The sequence below is a fragment of the Idiotropiscis lumnitzeri genome, chromosome 2 (assembly GCF_059441095.1).
Source record: "Idiotropiscis lumnitzeri isolate Australia: NSW breed Sydney's pygmy pipehorse chromosome 2, RoL_Ilum_1.0, whole genome shotgun sequence".
In the NCBI taxonomy this organism is placed as follows: Eukaryota; Metazoa; Chordata; class Actinopteri; order Syngnathiformes; family Syngnathidae; genus Idiotropiscis; species Idiotropiscis lumnitzeri.
Genome location: NC_142392.1, coordinates 27,223,112 through 27,243,475, shown reverse-complemented (window position 1 = coordinate 27,243,475; position 20,364 = coordinate 27,223,112). Strand labels below are relative to the sequence as shown.

The window sequence follows — 20,364 nt, the reverse complement described above, 5'->3', positions numbered from 1 at the left end:
CCTTTCTTCTGAGGCATGTCCAAACTGTCTGTGCAATTTCAGAAGTATCTTCTCCTTTTCTTTCACACTCATGTAATTTTTAACGATGAGAACCTCATCTTCGCTCATTGTCTGAGGCTCACTTGCTTTCTCTTTATCATGACCATCATCTCTTAAGTTTACACAATAGTGCCCTGAAGATGTTAACTCAAGTTTAACTGGCATTTTAAACATTGTTGCTTTGTCGTGCGCCACGTCCAATACAGCCCTTGCTCTCTTCAGTGAGGCCTTGCTCAAAAGCATTGGTATATTTGCTGGAACAACTTCAGTTTCTATTTTGCATCTGGTCTGCCCTATCTTTGCTGGAAGGGTCACTTTTCTTGTGGAGTGAACTACTTTGCCATCACCAAATCTAAATGGCCTTGTGCTGACTTCACCCACCATTTTGTCGAGTTCACTCTGTGCCAGTCCATTGGTGTAATCTTCAAGCCATTTCTCACCACACACTGTTCTTGTGCAGGCTGTGTCAATCACTGCTGATCCTAGCGCTTCCACCATGAAGATTTCAGCATGTGACAACGTTTCATTGGAAAGCAGAGTGATATTGCATTCTTCAATATCTTCCTTTTGTCCTTCATCTTTTGTCAATTTGACACTTTCTCCTCTGTGTGGACAGTCTCTTGCCCAGTGAAATGTACTCTGACAGACTGCACATCTCGTTCTTCTGCCACGTTTGTCAATGGGATTCGTTCCTTGCGCGGCGGCTTGAGGTTTGCTTTCACTTTTAAATGAATGTCTCGTGAAATAAGCACATTCACTGTCTGTCCTCATTTGCTGTTTGCTGGCGCCCTCTTGTGTTGAAGTGACGTCTCCAAAAATTCTTTTCAAAGCAGATTTCATGTTGCCGAAGGAAACAATTGGGCAAGCTGTCAGCGCTAACTGTTTATCTTTTACGTTGAGACCAGCAGTATCTAGAAGTTTGAAGGCTAGGACGGCATCCGGGAGCTCCATTTTAAACGAACGTACCTTGTTGTACCTTCGCTCAAATTCGACGATGTAGTCCACCATGGACACACTGCTTTCTCTTGAAATGCCATCGAACTCCGTATACGCTTCGTACTGTCGATCCTTTTCTTCTCTTAAAAAGACCGAATCCAACTTTGTCAAGAGTGTAGCCATCCCAGTGTCGGAATTCAAGCCATCGGCGGCAATTTCCAGCGCACTTTCCCTCGCTCTTCCAGTTAGCGACAAGGTAACGGCTAGCGCTTGTTTCTTTTCCTCGAGGTCGGTGACTCTTCTCCATATCTCAATTTCATTTTTCCATGTTTCATAGGACGTCTTCTCGCCAAATGGCGGTGGAATCTTGTAATTGCCAGCAGCAGCCATCCTCTGCTACCAATATTAACTCCACAAGCAGAGAGGATTCAGAGAAAAACTGTTTACTCGCTTTTAACAGACATAAGCAACATTCTCCAACAGTGCCCTCACCCTCGCAACATCTCGCGGTACCTCACAAACTCTCCCACCTGCGCTGTTAGAATAACATAACTTAACAAATAGGACATGTCAACAATGATCATGCAGAGGTGAAAGAGTTGAAGATTGAGCCCAGCAGGAAGAATGCAAGCAGAGCGCTGTGGTCTCACCTCCATCTACTGTGGGACCAGGAAGTCAGGCAGCCCCCACGCAGGAGATAAGGGGTGATAGTTATAAACAAGTGCCAGTCCCTCCTTTGTAGAAAGAATTGCCCCTTCTAAAAGCCATATGTGATTGCATAAATATTCCGTTTTATCAGTTCAACTAACGCGTGTGCGTCCTAGTGTGCATTGAAAGATTCAGCATAAAATATGTTTAAAAATTTGGATAATAACTAAAGCAAAATTAGAATGAGAAAGATAATTGGCTACATAATCATTGGGGTGAAATTAATCTTCATTGCAAGAAGCGGTGATTTAAATAGAGAAATCTAAGATCATAAAAGGATTAATGCATGTTCCGTGGAATGTGATTTGTCAACACAGAAACGCCCTGAGTCAAGTCAAGTCAAGTCAATTTTATTTGTATAGCCCTTAATGACAGACAGTCTCAAAGGGCTTTACATAGCCACAATCGACATCCCCGATCTTAACCCCCAGGAGGGCAAGGAAAAACTCACAAAACCTCATTAGGGGAAAAGTGAGAAACCTTGAGAAGGGACCACAGATGGGGGAATCCCCCTTCCAGGATGACCACGCTGCAATGGATGCCAACTGGGCAACATTTGACACATACAATGATGCTATGCGATAATAGATGAGATAATATAAGAGTCAATTGAATGAAGCGCTGCAGGTAGATGACTTCAGTGGAGTGATGAAAACGTGAACATATGGTTAAGGAACAGGTCTCTTTGACGGCCAAAGTCTGACTATGGTAAACAATTGATAATTAGACCTCAATGAAGTGATTGTGCAGTTGAAAAAGTTCATATATTGACTGTGAAAAGCTAAAGTGAGAAACTAGGATTAACTATTTGGCAAACACTAGAACGTATTCAGTCTCGAGGAAGACTGAATGCAGTAAAATTGCAATAAGAAGAACAATAAACCAGCCCAGAGTGTTTCAATGTCCCGGAAACAAAAGTTTGGGATTGCCCCTGAGGGTGAAATTCCTCTCTGAACTCCTCCTTTTTACCCCCGGCAGCAACTCATGAAACAGGGAGACTGATAAGAGATACAATTTTGTTGAAACAGAACATGCAAGGTTAAAGGTCATGCAAAACGAAAAAAAAAAAAAACATCTAATGTTCCATACTTCAGTTTGGCGACGGATGTACTACGGTAATTCAATTAATGGAACGACATTTTGAGATGGAAATGACAGGAATATGATGAATTATCATGTTATGAGGGGACTTTTGATTGACAGTTAATTGATATAAATTAAATTAGAAATTTTTAGTCTGCGGATAATTCACTTCCAAGAATACTGACTCATGGGTTGAGGAAAACGGGGTTATATTAGTTAGTTAAAAAAGAATAGCTAAATTATAATTGACGTGTTCATGGGGATTGAATATGAATCATAAACAGAAGACAAAACCAATTGGCATTGGCATTTGTAAAATATGATGAGGGATTAAGTTGGTGAGCTCTTGTGGGAGACGGGGCGAGACACGAATGGATTGAAGCTTCCGCCAGTGACCCGTCCAATAGTGTCACCACCACTCAGCTGTGCCGGGTGGCCGTCCTCAAGGGCGTGCGCCTCCCAGTTACTGACATCAAGCGAAACAGTCCGTCAATGAGAAACTGCTAATCAGAATGAGTAGAACCCCCGTTTTTGCATCGATGAAAGAAAATATTGTATTGGATGGAGAAAAAGAATTGTTACACTCGCGGGTTCAGGGGGCCAAGAGTGCTAATTCACCGGAAAAGGAAAAAAGAATATGGGGGGAAAAAATTTATAAAATGAAACCGGGGGAAGCAGCTAATGCAGCAGCCGACGCATGCAGCTCCCATTGCGTCTGCTCTTACCGTTTCCGCTGCTCCTGGGCCAGGTTCTGGTGACGCAGTGCCACTGCAGGATTGTTGTCCGCACCGGCCGATCAACAAAGTCGCGAAACAGAAGTAGCGGTGGTTATAGAGATGGGTTGTGAGTGGGACGTGCTCTTGCTGTGGGGTGTGGGGTCACTGGGTGATGAGCGGTCCAAACCGAGCCACTTCCTGAAATGTACCATCCTGTGGTCCAGCGCCATGCCTGTCACAAAGAGCTCCACTAGCACAGGGGCGCCACCGCTACCCCCTCCTCCGACAATGCTTCTATGGCTTCCAAACGCACACTTGACGCCTCAACTCGATTGGGACCCCATTCCACGATAGGGGTGCCCGCGGAGCCTCAGCATTCAAGGACCGGCAGGTCTTGGCATTCCGGTGACGATTGATGGACAACAGTTTTTGATGGTGGAACAAGATATTCCACGCTTTGCAAGCTCCCTCTGCATATCCCAATGAGCAACAACACCGTCACGCTTGTGGGACTCTTGAGATTGGCCGAGTCACTGCCATGGACCGAACCCGCACCTGTGAAACAAACACTGGAATTCGAGTGGGACTGAATTTCCAGAAGAGACTGAATTGTGAACATCCGGCGGGGGAAGCATATGTTGTCCTCCGTTCCAGTCGACTGGGCAGCTCTGAGACCAAGGTCTCCATCCTCCCGCGGGTGGTACGTCCTGTTCCTGCTCTGGTCTGCGCAGTGAAGCCGCCTCCACCCATTCAAACCACCAATTGGTCCTTTGCATTGAACACTCAGTTCTGATGATTTGGTTTTTCAGGATGCATTCACCCAATTCCGAGGGTCAGAAGTGCGTCTTGCATTAGGATTATGTATTTGTGATGTCTACCGGTGCTGCCTCGCATGTGTGCCTTGCCCCAGAGCAGAGGAAACGCGATGAATTGTCTCTGTTCGCTGAGCCACAAATCACATTAACTATCGGTGCGCATCATCATACTAAAGATTTCGGCCCATTGGTGAAGACTTTTGGCAGAGTTAATTTCAGATGTTGAATTCCCCATGTCACTAGCGAGGTGTGGTGTTTCAGCACCCATTCCGAATTCTTCTGTTACGGAACATTTTCCGAATTTCTTGACACTATGGTAGACAGTGAATGGGTCACTCTGAAGCGAAAGCTCTGTTTGCGTCTCTGCCAGAGGGGTTGTGGACCCGGGGTCTGACTGATGTTGTGCTCTGCTCCACAGCTTCTCCAATTTGTTTTTGCAACATCTGCGAAAGTTTTATATTATTGTGAAAGAAATTAAGTTTGTCATGTCATCATGTTTCAAAACTATGCTTACAGGTTAATAGAAGGTCACAAAAACATGGACTTCTTCAACAGGAAAACGTGAGTTCAGTGGTAACAGAGTTGTGTCTATGCTGGCAGTTTAGCAGGAAGCCACAAAAACAGATGCACGTCTTGAACTGTGTTTGACAGGAAACCGTTTAGCACGCATTGAACAGAAGTGTGATAAAGTCAAAGTGTTCATGTTTTTCCATTCTTTATGAGTTTGCATATACAAATTACTTTGCAGTGCTTCAATAAAACGCGGCACAGGAGCGGGAAAGCTTTTCTCTTTGGCGAACTGCTCCTCGCAAGTGACAAAGACAATCTTGGCTGGGTGATTCATTTATGAAGGCTTGTCTCGTTTTTGACAATAACTTCTCTGACATATCTTGTTCAAGCAATTCCTTCTGGAATGATTCAACCTGACTCTAAAAACTGTGCACACTGCGGCAATAATATCAATGGAGGTTGATCAATGTTCGTGAATAAAACACAAATGATTACGTTTTTTTAATAAATGAAGTACGTATTGGTCTTATTTATGAAATTTTTACTGGCTCGGTCAATGAACCTCCGGTTGCTCTGCACTGTTTTGTGCACGTGTGCATAGTTTCACCTCATCCAAACATTTAAAATACATTGAATGCATCCATCCAGGGTTGCACGGATCTCATCAGTGAACAAGCGCATGCTGCAAGGAATGCATCTGCATTTTTGGCTTACTATGGGCTTAAAAAGGGAGAACGTCACAACCCCCTTTTCTACCTACAAGTACAGGAATATTTAGTTCCTGGTAATAAAGTTCCTGTGGCCCAGGTGGTTTGCATCTCCCCCGCAACTTATAGTTCCTGGTAATTTTTGCAAATGACAATGATGACCGAACAATGGGAGGTGTTGTGTTACTTTGTTACTCATTACTGACACCCTATGGCTGTTATACATCATTGCGGTTACAAAATAATTCAGTGAACTCATAATGTTTTGGTGTATCTTAGTCTAATTTGAATATGCATTGGATAACTTTAAAATATACAGTCATTATTCAAATATGTCAACACGAAAGTCAGAGTGAAAGTGTTTTTGCTTAATGATTATGTGTAAGAACTTTTACTCTTCAAACATAATCTTGTTTTAAAATTTATTTAGAAACAGAAATTTTATAAATATAAAAAGGGGAATGTCGGAACGTACTAGCAGGCTAAATGTCATTTTGGGTAAAAAACAAAAACAAACGTAAATCATGCAATAAATAGCGACTCTGGTTCCAGGGCCCCTTTAATTCTTTTAGGGATCCAGATTATAATGGAAGCAAAAAGTACCCACGATGAAATTATCTATAAATGCAAAATGAAATACTTGAAAACATATTTCGCTTGAAGGATTCCTATTTTATCAATGACATTATGTTGCGATGGCCCCCAGTGGTCTGCATTAATATGTTAGGGTCCCACAACAGGTGTTCCATCAGACGCACACAATAGCCTGTGTGTGCTAACTTCAGCTAGCTTCCAAAAACGTCTGTGACTATGTCAGGAATGAAATCGGGCATCAGCCGACACGTGCTTCCTTTTTAAATGCTCGTTTATCACTGTTGTGCTGCTAAAAGGAGGTTTACATCATCGGACGTAATTTTGTGAAATACCCCCATGGTCCGGTCCAAGTTGGGGTCGCACGCATTGCTCCGTGTGCGGCGGGTACAAGTCAAGGTAGCATGGTAGAAACAATATAAGACAAAGTCGCCGCCTGACCTTTGACTTGGCCAAACCAAATTAGTCCTTTTGTGTCCTGCAGACGTCAGACAACATGATCTCCGTTCTGTGAAAGAGGAGCCAGACTGGACTCGCATCAAAAAGGAGGAGGAGGAGGAGGAGGAGGAGATCAACAAGTCACCAGTGAACGTTCTCCCGATAAAGAGTGAAGATGAAAACAAGGATGAGAGTGAGGACAACAGAGGGGCGGAGCCTCCAAGCAGCAGCTCAAGACATCACGTGACAACAGAAGGTGATGAAGACCACTGGGGGCCATCACAAGCACAAAATGAGGACACATTATCAGACGCTCGTGACGATGATGATGATGAAGATGATGGGCAAGCCAAAACTGAAAGGGCATGTCACACTGACTCATTAACCTCAAAGTTGTCTTTAAAACGACACACAAGAAACCACGGTCAAGAAAAACCTCTTTTTTGCTCAATTTGTGGCAAAATTTTCTCTCGAAAGTTTCATTTGACAATTCACACAAGAACACACAGTGGAGAAACATCTTTTTGCTGCTCAGTTTGTGGCAAAAGCTTTTCTTTAAAGTCAAATTTAAAAACACATACACGAATACACACTGGAGAAAAACCTTTTTCATGCTCAGTTTGTGGAAAATGCTTCTCTCAATAGGCAAGTTTAACAGAACACACAAGAACACACAGTGGCGAAAAACCTTACTCCTGCTCAGTTTGTGGCAAAAGCTTTTCTGGAAAGTCAAATTTAACAAGTCACATAAAAACACACAGTGGAGAAAAAAACGTTTCCTGCTCAGTTTGTGGCAAAAGCTTTTCTTTAAAGTCAAATTTAACAAGTCACATAAAAACACACACTGGAGAAAAAAACGTTTCCTGCTCAGTTTGTGGCAAAAGATTTTCTTTAAAGTCAAATTTAACAAGTCACATAAAAACACACACTGGAGAAAAACCTTTTTCATGCTCAGTTTGTGGCAAGAGTTTCTCTCAAAAGTCAAGTTTAAAAGAACATATAAGAACGCACTGTGGAGAAAAAACCTTCGCCTGCTCAGTTTGTGGCAAAGGATTCTCTCTAAAATCAACTTTAACAAAACATAGAAGAATACACAGTGGAGAAAAACCTTTTTCCTGCTCAGTTTGTGGAAAATGCTTCTCTGTAAAGTCAACGTTAACAAGCCACACAAGAACTCACAGTGGAGAAAAACCTTTTTCCTGCTCAGTTTGTGGTAAAAGCTTCTCTCAAAACTCAACGTTAACAAGCCACACAAGAACACACAGTGGAGAAAAACCTTTTTCCTGCTCAGTTTGTGGAAAATGCTTCTCTGTCAAGTCAACGTTAACAAGCCACACAAAAACACACAGTGGAGAAAAACCCTTTTCGTGCTCAGTTTGTGGCAAAAGTTTCTCTGATAAGTCAAGTTTAACAAAACACAAAAGAACACATACTGGAGAAAAACCCTTTTCCTGCTTGGTTTGTGGTGAAAGCTTTTCTATAAAGGCAAGTTTAATAAGCCACACAAGAAAGCACACTGGAGAAAAACCATCTTCCTGCTCAGTTTGTGGTAGACGCTTCTCTGTAAAGTCACATTTACAAATGCACACAAGAACACACAGTGGAGAAAAACCTTTTTCCTGCTCAGTTTGTGGCAAGAGTTTCTCTCAAAAGTCGAATTTAACAAGCCATACAAGAACACAGTCGCGACAAGCCATTCAGTTGCAGCGTTTGTGCTAAAACATTCTCCACTAAACATAGTGCTGAGAGACACAATTGTGTTGGTGACAAAAGCAGCGATGCTTGAAGCTTAAAAAATGACAAAAAAACTGAAGGAACCGACTCTTTGTGGTAAGATGTGAATGTGATTTTCAATAAAATATGATGAAATTGAATTTTGCAAAGATCTTTTATTGACACAAAGCCAATGTGATCAGTGCCAGAAGAACCATTGTGTCTGAGTGAGGATGAGTTTTTTTGTGCGTTAACATCAAACATTATAAATGAAATTAATTGCCTTTGCCTAGAACAACATTTGTTAACGTTATGCTTTTCAGTTGTCTTTTTAATCGTACTTAATGGAAAAGGTGTGAGAAGAAACGGTGCTTATGAAATCGGTGCCTTCCACAATCATCAATAAAATCACTTGTTCCACTTGCTCAACTGGCCTTCATTACGCTGTGAAAAGGTGAAAAACCGAACTCGAAAAAGAACCAGAAAGAGAAATGCAAGCATTCTCAGTTTCTCTCAAAGGTTTTGGTATGTCAGGAGTTGGCAACTTGATGGCGACTGGAGTCAGCGCTGGTTTTCTCGCTGTGTTTAGCTGGCTCGTATATGTATGGTCCATTGAACATAACTCAAACTCTTCGAATATCCCCTCACATACATTTAATATTGCACTTTCTGAATAAATTTCTGACTTGCTAAAAACACTTTCTAGGTTGAGCTCTATCAAGTGTTTGGGGTTTGTTGCTAAGCAGAATCTCACTTTGGAAAAACTATCATTTTGTCAAATATAGTAATACCCCGCTACTTCGCGGTTCACCTTTCACGAGTTCAGTGCTTCGCGGGTCTAAAAATAATTCGGGGGCATTGTAGTTTCGCCGAGCGGCACGAGGGGGCGCTGGTGCGGTTAGACGGCCGGCGTGCGCCGAAGAGGAGAGTGGACGAAGAAGAAAATGGACGAAGAAGAGAGTGGACGAAGAAGAGCACGTTCCCCCGGGCACGATTTGGGGCGACGTTTCGCGCAGTTCGGACCGTACCAGAGCTCCGGCCGGCGTGCGTGGCAGTTAAGCCGTAGAGGAGCACCTTCCCCGAGCACGGGCGGTGCCAACCGGCCCCTAAGTTTAACCGAATGGAAGCTCCGGGGGAGGAGGGCATGCTTGCGTCACAGTTAAGCCGTGGAGGAGCACCTTCCCCGAGCACAGGCGGTGCCAAGCGGGCCCTAAGTATAACCGAATGGAAGCTCCGGAGGAGGAGGGCGGGCATGCGTCACAGTTAAGCCGAATAGGAGCACCTTCCGCCCGGGCACGAGCGGGGCGACATTTCGCTCCGTTCGGGGCCGTACGAGAGCTCCGGAGGAGGCCGGCCGGCGTGCGTGGCAATTACGCCGAAGAGGAGCACCTTCCGCCCGGGGCACGAGCGGGGCGAAATGAAACAGAGTTCAACCGAACGGAGACACGCTTCGGGGGAGCAGGTCCGGCATGCGTGACAATTAAGCCGAAGAGGAGCACCTCTTCCGCCCGGGCACGAGCGGAGCGCGAGGCTGTCAGTTATGAATGAATAAATAAATAAATGAAGAATACCTTTCATTTCACTGTCATGATCCGTGCCTGTCATGCCGCGTGTGTTTTTGTTTTTTCAGCTGTGTGGGCGTTCCTCCAGCGATCGTCCCGCGCCATGCCGTCAGCTGCTGCGAGACGCGCCCACCAGCCCCGCACCGGATTCCCATTCACTCACTGATTACACTCACTATATAATCCACCTACACTGACTACCTGGCGTCGGATTGTTATCCTACTTGCCCATGCTCCCGTACTTCGATCGTTATCTTGTTCAAGTGTTTCTTGTTGTCGCGTTTTTCTTTCATTTCGTTATCAGCTACAGCTCGGCTCGTTTTCTGTTCTCTTTTTCTGTCGATGATTGGTCTCCTCTTATCCTTCCGTGGTAAACAATCTTCGTCAGTCATTCCTTGCCTTTTGCAAGCGTTTTTCGTTCTACAGTTATTCCCTTTTCCTGGTGCGAGTGTTCCACCAGCGCTTTACGTTCTTTCCGCCAATAGATTGGTATTATATGTATCATAGCCTCATAGTCCTAGATTGTAAATGGATACTGACTATATTGTGATTATAATAAATATCTTTGTATCACCACCTTTTTTCCCGTGAGCTGGAGGATCATAACATTCACAGGGCACACCGGACGGCGTACCAGCAGGTAAAAGTCGAAGTATTTAAATAAATACAAAAAGAAGTAATTGAATAAATACAAAAATAATGGCTGGGGAATAAAAAAAATAAGTTTTAATAATAATTTGTTTTTTTTTTGTTATAACATGAATTTCACTCTCTCTCTCTTTACCCATATATATATATATATATAAATATATATATATATTTTTTTTAAGCATTTTTGAAGGTGCGCCGCTACTTCGCGGGTTTTCAGTTTTCGCGGGTGGTCTCGGTCCCCATTAACCGCGATAACCGGGGTATTACTGTATACCAAATATTTTTTTTCATGCTATATTATATTTTTTATACATTGGATTATTTATATATTGAAATTGGGAAATATTAAAATTAAAAATTGGAAACCACATACAGATGTAATTCAATTAATAAGAAATATAGAAAATTTTTATAAATATTGAACTAATTGAGAAGAGTCCTAATCTTGAAATAAATATTGAATTATAAAAAATACTTACATATTAAATAAATTCAATTACCCGACCCCGGATGAGCGGCAGAAAATGGCTAGATGGATGGAATAATTTAAATTGCAGACATATTCAAATGAACAAATTTGTTCAGAAATATTCAAGAGTCAAATAAAAAGGTTTAAATTGTTGTAACATTAAAATAATTGAATAAATATTGTAGTATTATATAAGCAAGCTTAAATATACATTGAAATACATTTTTAAAAAGTCATGTATTTTTAAATGGCCTAATATAGATATGGGAAGTAATTCTCTTTATGAAACTATGAAGGGACTGGAGCTCACAGAAGTGACCAGTCTTGGTTCTGAAGTTCCGATGTAACCAGATACTGCCCTGAGAGAAAATAGGCCTGAGCATTGTTTATGGTGGGGGCAATTCTCTCGCCAGGTCAGTGACCTTCCAGGGTATGAGAGTAATTTAAGGTGGTCACGAGTAGACTGGTCGTATCAAAGGGGAGACGCATCTGCTCTCCCTCTGGGGGACTTTTGGACGGAAATCCCGAAGACTAGCGTGATGGGAATGCATATGCAACAAGGGAAAATTAGATATTCATGTCCTATTTGGGCATTCCCTATAAGGAGGGAATGTCTGAGAGGGGGCTCGCACGTTTTTGGGGAGACTTCTTTTGACATCAGCATGTGACGAGAATAAAATCTTTTTCGAACCAGTTCTTTTTCATCACCAATCCAGCCTTGCTCGGCTGGCTCTCCAGAAGGCAGCAAGGACCCACACTTTAAAGACAAAATATACGACATATTGAAAGAAAAATAATACTCAAATATTGAAATAAGTATAGAATTGAATGAATAAACAACAAAGAAATAAATACCTCCTGGAAAATATCATTATTTTCAACATTTGTCAACATTTTTCTTTCTTGCACATTCTTAAACAATCGTAATTTTTTTTACTTTTAATTTTTAAGTTACTTCAGTGCATTTCACACCTGTGCCTTCAGGGAATTCCTACTTTGTTCTACTAGAATGAATCCCCATCAAAATACCATCATTTATGACACCACGGCTGGACAAATAATATCCAGAAACACACTTATGCACCACTGAGTGAGTGTTGGACGATATAGCTTCTCTTGAAAGGTCCGACTTGAAAATGTCCTTGCAAGTGGATCTAACATTAAATCCATGCTTTTCCCTCCTTTGGCCATTGTGGTTCAAAAAAAGCAAGAATATATTTTAGATTTTCGAATGGTCGCCAGTTACGGCTTTCGAGTGTGTTGATTCAGCATAGCGCTGCCCCCTCACAAGTGAGTATCCAATCACAAAACGCGTTCATCACCCTCAGCGTAAGGCCAGCGAAAAGGCTCACTGTAACCAACTCGTGATCTGATTGGCTATCGCAACCGTCGAACAAATATGAAAGCTCATTGACTTTGACAGAAGAGACGCTCGCACAATTGCATCTTAAGGCCTCGGAACGAATAATGCACGCTCCTCGTATTGTGAAACCTGCCCAGCAACACGAGCTAGCGGAATTCCGATTGGATTCAAAACTCTCACCTAAAAATACAACGCTCAGCTAGAATATGACACCAATGCGCCGATTATGTTTTTTTTTTATTATTGATTATGTTTGGCCAGCAGAGAAGGCCTTGAAGGCCCAACACTGAGTTACTTAATAGCCTAAATTAAACTTTACTTTCATCAATAGAGTTAAAGTTATGCTTTATTGTAGGCGTTATGTAATTAATAGTGAAGGATTGTATTAAGATTGCTGGCATTATTTTAAACACGGGACAAAAGGTCAATTATTTAATTTAGCAGGTTCATATTTACTGAATATGTTCAACATTGATGAAACAAAAAGCATTTATCAAATGAAAGTAGAAGTGCAGTGCATATATAATATTGAATGGGATTGTAGTCATGGTGTTTACTGATGCATTCATATGCTAAATTTATATGACTTAGTTTCAATGTAAGACCTCAGACTTGCACACATCGTATTTTCATGACCCACACTCTCATTCAGAACAAACAGATTCAGTCTGCTCAGGTCAAACTGATGACAAACCAGATAGCACTTCATGGACAAATACGATAAAACACATTCTCCACATAGGCCATCGAAGATTCAAACATATCAAGTTGGGCAGGGGAGGACGTCACCGGGACGCGATCAGGAACACCAAAAACACATAATTTGATCTGGGAAAACATACACCACACAATCTGTACATTGACGAGATTACAGGGGAATGTGAGCAGGAGAGACGGAGAGACTGCCGCCTGCCTGAGAAGGTCAGTCTTGGACGTGGAACGCGGAAGTGGGAGGGAGCAAGGACGACCGATTCAACCTACATGACCCTTGACATAGAAAACCTCCTATAAAATGTGAGGCTGGGCTGAGATCAGCGCGCCATTTTTCGATTGTGCTCGTCCAAGTACAGTTTCTCGTCAGATTAAGAAAAAGCCGCCCAGATACTATTTCCTGAACTCCAGAAATCGAAGAAACTAAAATATCGCATCCCTAATCAGTTGTTGTTGAGTCTTTATTTGACCCTTTTCTTCTTGAGTACAAAAAACGAACACGCATTGGAGTAAGTTTGGATTTTCAGGTTCATTTTCGAAATATTTCTCGTTTTCTCGGTGGTTCAACTCCAGCAGTTTTGGTGACCCCGACGTGATTTTCTCAAAAAGGGAGTCCTTGCGGCTTGTTCTTCACACTCTACAATATTCCAGGCCTTGACAATCAGAACAAAGGTAGGGGAGAGCCTGTTTATTCAAAGTCTCCTGATTTGTTATCTTGTAGAGTGGAAAGACGTGGCCGATTATTAGACCGTTAAATTTTGTTCGTGTTTCTGGATATATTGTTTCTGGACTTCAGGAATGCTTTGTATAGAATGTAGATTGCGCATGGATTACTAGTAATATTGGAAGCGTACGCAGGTGAAATAAGTAGGGGGCTACTGTTGTCGGCCGGCAACAGAAATTAGCACCCGTAGTCAAAAAGGGGGACTCGTGCTCTGGCAGTCGAAGAAGGGGATGCACAGCTGAATAGCAGAACGTGTGCACGGCGATCCCAATAAAGTGACGCTCGGTATAGTTAGTATAGTATAGTATATAAGTGGACTGAGGCTGGGAAAGATTCGAACTTTCGGACCGCCATTATCTGTCGCTGCAGAGGCATACGGTGAAGGGAAGTGCACAGCTGACGAGCTGATGGTCGCACTGCAACCGCAGTCACGGTAAAAGAGCGCGCAGTCACGGTATATGTGGTTGACCGAGGCGTGGAACGTTCCGGTTGCTGGAATATAGAATAGATTTTAAGGTGTTCCGATATTGTTGACAGTTTCTTGATTTCGGGGTGTTCCAATGTGGTTCACTTGCTCTGTTCTGTGTTTGTGCTGTTGTCTGAATGTTAATTGTGACATGTATTTGTTGTGCAATTGTCTATACGTTGTGTGTGTCCCGTGGCAATTTGTGGCCCTTGCTGTGCTGCGTTCTACTGGGTTGTTGTGTCTCATGTTTATAATTCCCAGGTCTATGTCTTATGATGCTCAATTGGTTTAATGTTAGGGGGTGTAAGAAAAAGTAGAGTGTTAATGTCTGGTGAGTGATGATAAAAAGGAGAGAGTGGGGTTTGCGTCCCACACTCACAACAAAACATGCTTAAAGTAACGTGTGGTGCATACAATATATCGTGTGAAAGTTCAAGCGATCGTGTGAGTGAATGCAACCCTGAAGCAGAACAGGGGGAAACCTAACGGTGATAAGATAAAACTGCCTGATTGGTTGGAGTGGATAAATAATGAAGTTGTGGATATTTTGGTAGTACAGAGAGGAGAATCCAAAACACGGAAAAATCTGTGATAGGATGGACCTTGCTCCGGTGAGAGTTCCACACTGCTTGAGTCGTAGTTGATTAAAAATGGGGAAATGGTGGGAGTGTAAAATTATGATTGGTATAAAAATTTCAGGGGATGATTTGCAATTAAATTACGGGAAAGGATTGGCGATGAAATTACTTGAGATAAAAAGTATATGAAACCGAAACACAAAGGCTTCATTGAGCATGTGTCTTGCGGACGTACGAAATGTGACCATTGGGAACTCTGAGTTGATTAGGAAATTGAAAGAAAAAAGTCAAAGCAAGCAGGGTGAAGAGTGTGGGGAAAGTGGTGGGAGCAGTTGGATGAGCAGGGGGAGTTGCAGATATGAGGTTGGAAAGATGGGAGTCGAGTGGCCGATGGACGGTAGCTGTTTGTGAGGGTTGGAGATGGGGAGGCGTGGCTGGGGTGCGGACATTATATATAAGATATATAATCATACGCAATACCGACAAAGTGCAACGAAAGACGCTGGTGGAAAAACTGACACCAGGGGAATAACGACGGGAACGAAAAAGGCTTGCAAAAGGCAAGGAACAAAATGAACAAAAATCGCTTACCGCAGAAGGGCAAGGAAAACCAATTGAGCGCAACCGAGAAGATCAATAAATGAAAACGGAAACACAAACAATGAACGGGAACAAGGTACACGGAATGCAATAACAAGGTGTCTAGAATTCACAACTTGGGGCATGAGCAAGATGAATATTCCGACGCTGATTAGTCAGCGTGGAGTGTTTAAATAGTGCAGTAATCAATGACTTGACGAGTGACAGGTGCGTGGCTGGTGGGCGCATCTCTCCAGCCATGACGACATGAACAGGAACAAGCGCTGGAAGGAAACGCCCCCACTCCAGCTGGGCAAACACAAAACAAAAACATGATAGGACAAAACGGACCATGACACAAAAGGATTAGGTTTTTGGGACAGGTTTTAATTGAAACATTTTATGATCATGTTTAAAGAAAGTCTTTAGAACACGAGATGTCTAGCAATTGATGAGAGGTTTGCCAAGTATAAAGTTGGATTAAATAGTTCGGCAGCTGATTTATTAACTGATGTGTATCAAATGTAACAAAGGTGGACGACAGATGTTTTATGACTTTGCGACACCAGCCCTGACATGACAACTTTTAAGGGACAAGACAGCATTCCATAATTACCAGAATGCTAACGTCCACATCTATGAGCTGTTTGACGTCACAGGTGCAGGATCGTCAGCCACGTCCAGGAGGAACAGGAGAAACTACATCGCGGGGACTGAATGGGAAAATCCACAAACGCACAGTGGTAAACTTTGGCATACGCTGGCTAAATTGAGGCTAAATTAGCGCCGAGGGAGGGGTCTCTGTGTGGAATTGGAAAGTATCTTTTTGGTGAATGAAAGTGTGACAGAAAAAGTGTTTGTATGTCTAAGTGGTTTGAGTGAATGTTTAAAAGACGGGCCTCAGGAAAGAAACCTGATTGAACATTGATGAAACAAAAAGCATTTATCAAATTGAATTAGAAGCACGGGTCACAAGAATGACTGGGATTGTAGGCCTGATGTTTACTGATTAATTATATTGTTCTTATATGCTAAATTTATAGTACTTAGTTTAAATGTGTGAACTTTATTGAAATTCTCAGTCGTGAGAACAAATTTGCCTACATAGCATTTCCATGAGCTGCCCTCACATTCACAGCACTTCATGGACAAAGACGACAAAGCACATTCTCCAAATTGGCTGTAGAGATGCAAACACACTAAATTTGGCACTAGAGGTGTCACATAGACACTATCGCAAAAAATACATTCCGAAAGACGTAACAACTGGAGATCGGAGCACACGCACATACACACTTGAACATACACGTGCACATACACACGCACATTCACATGCACATACACGGACACATACACGTATACCTGCATATACATGCACACCGACAAGATTACAGAGGAATGCCAGCGGGGAGAGAGACGGAGAGACTGCCCGCCGGAGAAGGCCAGCCTTGGCGTGCCAGTCTTGGGAACCAGACGGGAATCAACTTATCCAGACGATGACTAACCTGGGGAGGACCTTCCCTTGGACGTGGACCCGTGCCGTGGGAGGGAGCGAGGACGACCGATTCAACCTACATTACCCTTGACATAAAAAACTGAAGCTGGGCTGAAAGATGGCGCGCATTTTTCGACTGTGCTCGCTCGAGTGCAGTTTCTCGTGAGATTAAGAAAAAGCCGCCCAGATATCTGTCTTTGTACTATTTCCTGAACTCCAGAAACTGAACAAACTAAATATCGGAACTCTAATCAGTTGTTGAGTCTTTATTTGACCCTTTTCTTCTTGAGTACAAAAAAACGAACACGTACTGGCGTAAGTTTGGCTTTTAAAGGTTGATTTACTAACTACTTCTCATTTCCATGGTGACCCAACTCCAACAGTAACTGTAATGATAGCAGTTATATCATTAGTCACTAGTTGGCAGTATTGCCTGACGTGTGTTTGGTTACCAGACGAACAAGTGTGTCTGCACATAGACGAGAATGCAAGTCAGTAAATAAAGAGAAACAAGCTTGCAGCATCACGTTACCTGCGTGACTTCTTAAGATAGAAGACAGAACGTTACATGGTACCAGGTCGCGGGTCAAGAAAAGGACTGACGGGAGATGGACTCCGTAAGGCCACCAGAAGCGCTGAAAATGACGGGAAATGTGGACGCGAGTTGGCGGGCTTTCAAGCAACAATTCCTGCTCTACCTTGCCGCCGTGGGAGTCGGAAACAGAGCAGACGAAAGAAAAATAGCCCTTTTGCGAACCAATGCCGGAGGCCATCGAGGTATTCAACACCTTTGTTTATGATGAACCCGAAGATAAAGACAAGTTTGAAAAGGTCCTGTGGATTTAATTGCAGATACACTTGCAAGGACATTTTCAAGTCTGACCTTTCAAGAGAAGCTATATCGTCCAACACTCACTTAGTGGTGCTTAAGTGTGTTTCTGGATATTATTTGTCCAGCCGTGGTGTCATAAATGATGGTATTTTGATGTGGATTCATTCAAGTAGGACAAAGTAGGACTTCACTGAAGGCACCTTAAATTCCTCTCATACCCTGGAAGGTCACTGACCTGGCGAGAGAATTCCCCCCACCATAAACAATGCTCAGGCCTATTTTCTCTCAGGGCAGTATCTGGTTACATCGGAACTTCAGAACCAAGACTGGTCACTTCTGTGAGCTCCAGTCCCTTCATAGTTTCATAAAGAGAATTACATCCCATATCTAAATTAGGCCATTTAAAAATACACAACTATTTTTTTTATTTATTTCAATGTATATTTAAGCTTGCTTATGTAATAATACAATATTTATTCAATTGTTTTAGTATGTAAAATTATCAACAATTTGAATCTTTTTATTTCACACTTGAATATTTCTGAACATATTTGTTCTTTTGAAAATGTGTGCAATTTAAATTATTCCATCCATCCAGCCATTTTCTGCCGCTCATCCAGGGTCGGGTTATTGAATTAATTTTTTAGTATTTTTTATAATTCAATATTTATTTCAAGATCAGGACTCTTCTCAATTAGTTCAATATTTATAAAATGTTTCTACATTTGTTAATTGAATTAAGTCTGTAGGTGGTTTCCAATTTTACATTTTAATATTTTCCTATTTCACAATATAAATAATCCAATGTATAAAAAATATAATACAGCATGAAAAAAAATATTTGGTATATTTGACAAAATAGTTTTTTTCCAAAGTGAGATTCTGCTTAGCAACACATCCCAAACACTTGATAGAGCTCAACCTAGAAAGAGGTTTTAGCTAGTCAGAAATTTATTCAGAAAGCATAATATTAAATGTATGTAAGGGGATATTTGAAGAGTTTGAGTTATGTTCAATAGACCATTCATACCCGAGCCACCCAAACACAGCAAGAAAACCAGCGCTGACTCCAGTCGCCATCAAGTTGCCAACTCCTGACATACCAAAACCTTTCAGAGAAACTGAGACGATTTGCGTTTCACTTTCTGGTTCTTTTTATAGTTCAACTTCAAGTTCTGTTTTTCACCTTTTCACGGCGTAATGAAGGCCAGTTGAGCAAGTGGAACAAGTGATTTTATTGATGATTGTGGAAGATACCGATTTCATAAGCAGTTTCTTCTCACACCTTTTCCATTAAGTACGATAAAAAAGACAACTAAAAAGCATAACGTTAACAAATGTTGTTCCAGGCAAAGACAATTAATTGCATTTACATGTTTGATGTAAACACAAAAAAAAATCAGCATCACTCAGACACAATGGTTCTTCTGGCAATGATCACATTGGCTTAGTGTCAATAAAAGAGCTTTGCAAAATTCAATATTTCATATTTTATTCAAAATCACATTTACATCTTACCACAAAGACTCAGTTCCTTCAGTTTTTTTGTCTTTTTTTAAGCTTCAAGTATCGCTGCTTATCTCACCAGCACAATTGTGACTCTCCGCATGCTGTTTAGTGGAGAATCTTTTAGCACAAACGCTGCAACTGAATGGCTTGTCTCCTCTGTGTGTTCTTGTGTGGCGTCGTAAATGTGACTTTACAGAGAACCCCTTGGCACAAACTGAGCATGAAAATGGTTTTTCTCCAGTGTGTAATCGTGTATGTGTTTTTAAATTTGGCTTAAAAGAAAAGCTTTTGCCACAAACTGAGCAAGAAAAAGGTTTTTCTCCAGTGTGTGTTCTTGTGTGACTTATTAAATCAGACTTTCGCGAGCAACTCTTGCCACAAACTGAGCAGGAAAAAGGGTTTTCTCCACTGTGTTTTCTTGTGTGTTCTGTTAAACTTTCCTTTCTCGAGAAGCATTTTCCACAAACTGAGCATGAAAAAGGGTTTTCTTCAGTGTGTAATTGTGTATGTCTTTTTAAATTTGACTTAAAAGAAAAGCTTGTGCCACAAACTGAGCAGGAAAAAGATTTTTCACCACTGTGTGTTCTTGAGTGATTTATTAAATGAGACCTTCGAGAGAAACTCTTGCCACAAACTGAGCAGGAAAAAGGTTTTTCTCCACTGTGTGTTCTTGCATGGCTTGTTAAATGTGCCTTTTGAGAGAAGCTTTTTCCACAAACTGAGCATGAAAAAGGTTTTTCTCCAGTGTGTAATCGTGTATGTGTTTTTAAATTTGGCTTAAAAGAAAAGCTTTTGCCACAAACTGAGCAAGAAAAAGGTTTTTCTCCACTGTGTGTTCTTGCGTGTTCTATTAAATTTGCCTTTTGAGAGAAGCATTTTCCACAAACTGAGCAGGAAAAAGGTTTTTCACCACTGTGTGTATTTCTGTGCCCTTTTAAAGACAACTTTGAAGATAATGAGTCAGTGTGACATGCCCTTTCACCTTTAGTTTGCTCATTATCATCATCATCATCATCATCATCATCATCGTGATGAGCGTCTGATAATGTGTCCTCATTATGTGCTTGTGATGGCCCCCAGTGGTCTTCATCACCTTCTGTTGTCACGTGATGACTTGAACTGATGCTTGGAGGCTCCGCCCCTCTCTTGTCCTCACTCTCATCCTTGTT

At 41.8% G+C, this 20,364-nt stretch overlaps 2 protein-coding genes across 2 annotated transcripts in view; both read left to right on the top strand.

The window, feature by feature from the left end:
- Positions 1–20,364, top strand: part of LOC148342153 (general transcription factor II-I repeat domain-containing protein 2A-like) — a 115,519-nt gene that overhangs the window by 55,275 nt on the left and 39,880 nt on the right. The gene's annotated exons all lie outside the window — the stretch shown is intronic.
- Positions 1–20,364, top strand: part of LOC148342154 (uncharacterized) — a 79,563-nt gene that overhangs the window by 55,932 nt on the left and 3,267 nt on the right. The window contains exon 3 of the mRNA XM_088288084.1: positions 7,202–8,195. Within this exon, the coding sequence (XP_088144210.1) occupies positions 7,202–8,195 (994 nt within the window). The remainder of the gene's footprint in view (positions 1–7,201; positions 8,196–20,364) is intronic.